This window comes from Clupea harengus, chromosome 16 (genome assembly GCF_900700415.2).
Source record: "Clupea harengus chromosome 16, Ch_v2.0.2, whole genome shotgun sequence".
NCBI lineage: Eukaryota > Metazoa > Chordata > Actinopteri > Clupeiformes > Clupeidae > Clupea > Clupea harengus.
The window spans coordinates 22,715,753-22,718,252 of record NC_045167.1 but is presented as its reverse complement, the minus strand read 5'-3'; the positions used below and the strand labels follow the sequence as shown (position 1 = coordinate 22,718,252).

At 49.4% G+C, this 2,500-nt stretch overlaps 1 protein-coding gene across 2 annotated transcripts in view; it reads left to right on the top strand.

Moving 5' to 3' along the window:
* apaf1 (apoptotic peptidase activating factor 1) overlaps nt 1-2,500 on the top strand; it is a 68,426-nt gene that overhangs the window by 15,852 nt on the left and 50,074 nt on the right. For both annotated transcript variants that reach the window (XM_031582372.2, XM_031582373.2), the window contains exons 18-20: nt 948-1,076; nt 1,281-1,406; nt 1,926-2,045. In XM_031582372.2, coding sequence (XP_031438232.1) covers nt 948-1,076; nt 1,281-1,406; nt 1,926-2,045 — 375 coding nt within the window. The remainder of the gene's footprint in view (nt 1-947; nt 1,077-1,280; nt 1,407-1,925; nt 2,046-2,500) is intronic.

Genomic DNA, 2,500 nt, shown 5'->3' with positions numbered 1-2,500 from the left:
GTGACTTGAACTTAATGCGAGCAGCTACTGGCAGCCAGTGGAGCTCGATGAGTAGCGGGGTGACGTGTGCCCTTTTCGGTTGGTTGAACACCAGACGCGCCGCCGCGTTCTGGATCATCTGTAGTGGTTTCACCACGCAAGCCGGCAGGCCCGTTAGGAGGGCGTTGCAGTAGTCAAGGCGGGAGCTCACCAAGGTTTGCACCAGCAGCTGGGTGGCATACTGGGTTAGGTACGGCCTGATTTTGCGGATGTTGTATAGCGCAAAGCGGCACGACCTGGAGACAGAGGCGATGTGGGCCGTGAAGGTCAGTTGGTCATCAATAATGACCCCGAGGTTTCTTGCTGTTTTGGATGGAGCAAGAGATAAAGAGTCAGTATTGATCTTGATGTTGTGGTGGATGACCTGTTTGGCTGGGAAGACCATCAGTTCCGTTTTGGCCAGGTTCAGCTGAAGGTGGTGATTTTTCATCCATGTGGATATATCAGCGAGACAGTCCTAACAGTATCAATGTCCCCCACGGCACACACACACACACACACACACACACACACAGCTATTATATGCCTCACTAAGCTCTTTTTACCCCCACTGTTAACTGCCACAGCAAGGAAAATAAATAAATAAATGAAACCGAATGACAACAGAATCACGGGTTTAGCAGCAATCATGGCTTTGCCACTTCTGCGGTGAATGCTAATAGCGGGCTAGCAGATGACAGGGCATGTCCAAGCGATTACTGGCTTCATTAGCTACAGTTTATTCCACATGTGACTGTGTTGAGGAGGGCAGGTGTAAAAAAAAAAAAATGAGGGTAAATAAATTGAAGGGTAATTCTATTTATTGGTTCCACTGATTGATTCACTCATTAATTGATTGGGTTTTTAATTGATGGATTATTTCTTGAATTGACTGGCTGATGGGTTTATGTGGTGTGGTGTGTGTGCAGGTGTTTGACGTGGCCACCACAGACCTGGTGTGTGAGTTCCGGACGAGTCGCTCGAGCACCGTGCAGTTCTGCCACGCCTGTCCAAACAGCCAGCTGCTGGCCATCGCCCTGTCCCACTACACCGTGGAGGTACGACCTGTGTGTGTGTGTGTGTGTGTGTGTGTGTGTGTGTGTGTGTGTGTGTGTGTGTGTCTGTGTGTGTCTGTGTGTGTGTGTGTGTGTGTCTATGTCGCCTACTATGCTGTGGAGTTGTTGACACCATGATGTTTATGTGTGTCTGTGTCCCACTAAGCCGTGTGTGTGTGTGTGTGTGTGTGTGTGTGTGTGTGTTAGCTGTGGGACTTTGAATCCACAAAGAAGATGGCTGACTGCAGCGGTCACCTGAGCTGGGTTCGATGTGTGCAGTTCTCTCCTGACGGATCACAACTCCTCTCCTGCTCGGATGACCAGACCATCAGGGTACGTACACACACACACACACACATACACACACACACACACACACACACACACACACTCTCACTCTCACTCTCACTCTCTCACACACACACACACACTCACACACACACACTCACACACACAGTCTCACACACACTCACACTCACACACACTCACACACACACACACACACACACACACACACACACACACACACACACAGGTATCTGATGCTCTGGTTAATGAAACACATGCTTGGCAGAAACCTCTGTTTAGTAAGGTTTGGTTTTTGAAGGAACCATTAAGAATGAAATGGTGCATGTAGCCTCTCTCTCTCTCTCTCTCTCTCTCTCTCTCTCTCTCTTTCTCTGTCCATATATCCATCCATTAATCCATGGCTCTCTCCTCCTCTGAATCCTCTGGTCTTTGTATTTTTCATGTTTTTGTATGAGTAGTCCCTGTCTCCACCTCTTGTGTGTGGATCAGAGGTGTTGTTTGTCCTGACTCAGTGGTGTGTGTGTGTGTGTGTGTGTGCTGCAGCTCTGGGAGACTAAGAAGGTTCACACCTCCTCTTCCGCTTCCCTCAAGAGGGACTCTGACGTGCTCTTCACCAACGGTGACATCACAGTGGTTGCCGCCGACAACCGCAACCGCCTACAGGTACATGAATGTCCCACAGGAGCAGCCTGGGGAAAGAGAACAAGAGAACAAGAGAACAAGAGAACAAGTCACCCCAGATAAACACCCAACACTGGGGTTATGTTCTGGAACACTGGGGTTATGTTCTGGAACACTGGGGTTATGTTCTGGACACACTGGGGTTCTGTTATGTTCTGGAACACACTGGGGTTCTGTTCTGGACACACTGGGGTTCTGTTATGTTCTGGAGCACACTGGGGTTCTGTTCTGTTCTGGAGCACACTGGGGTTCTGTTCTGGAGCACACTGGGGTTCTGTTCTGTTCTGGAGCACACTGGGGTTCTGTTGTGTTCTGGAGCACACTGGGGTTCTGTTCTAAACATCTGAAGCACACTGGGGTTCTGTTCTATTCTGGAGCACACTGGGGTTCTGTTCTAAACATCTGGAGCACACTGGGGTTCTGTTCTAAACATCTAG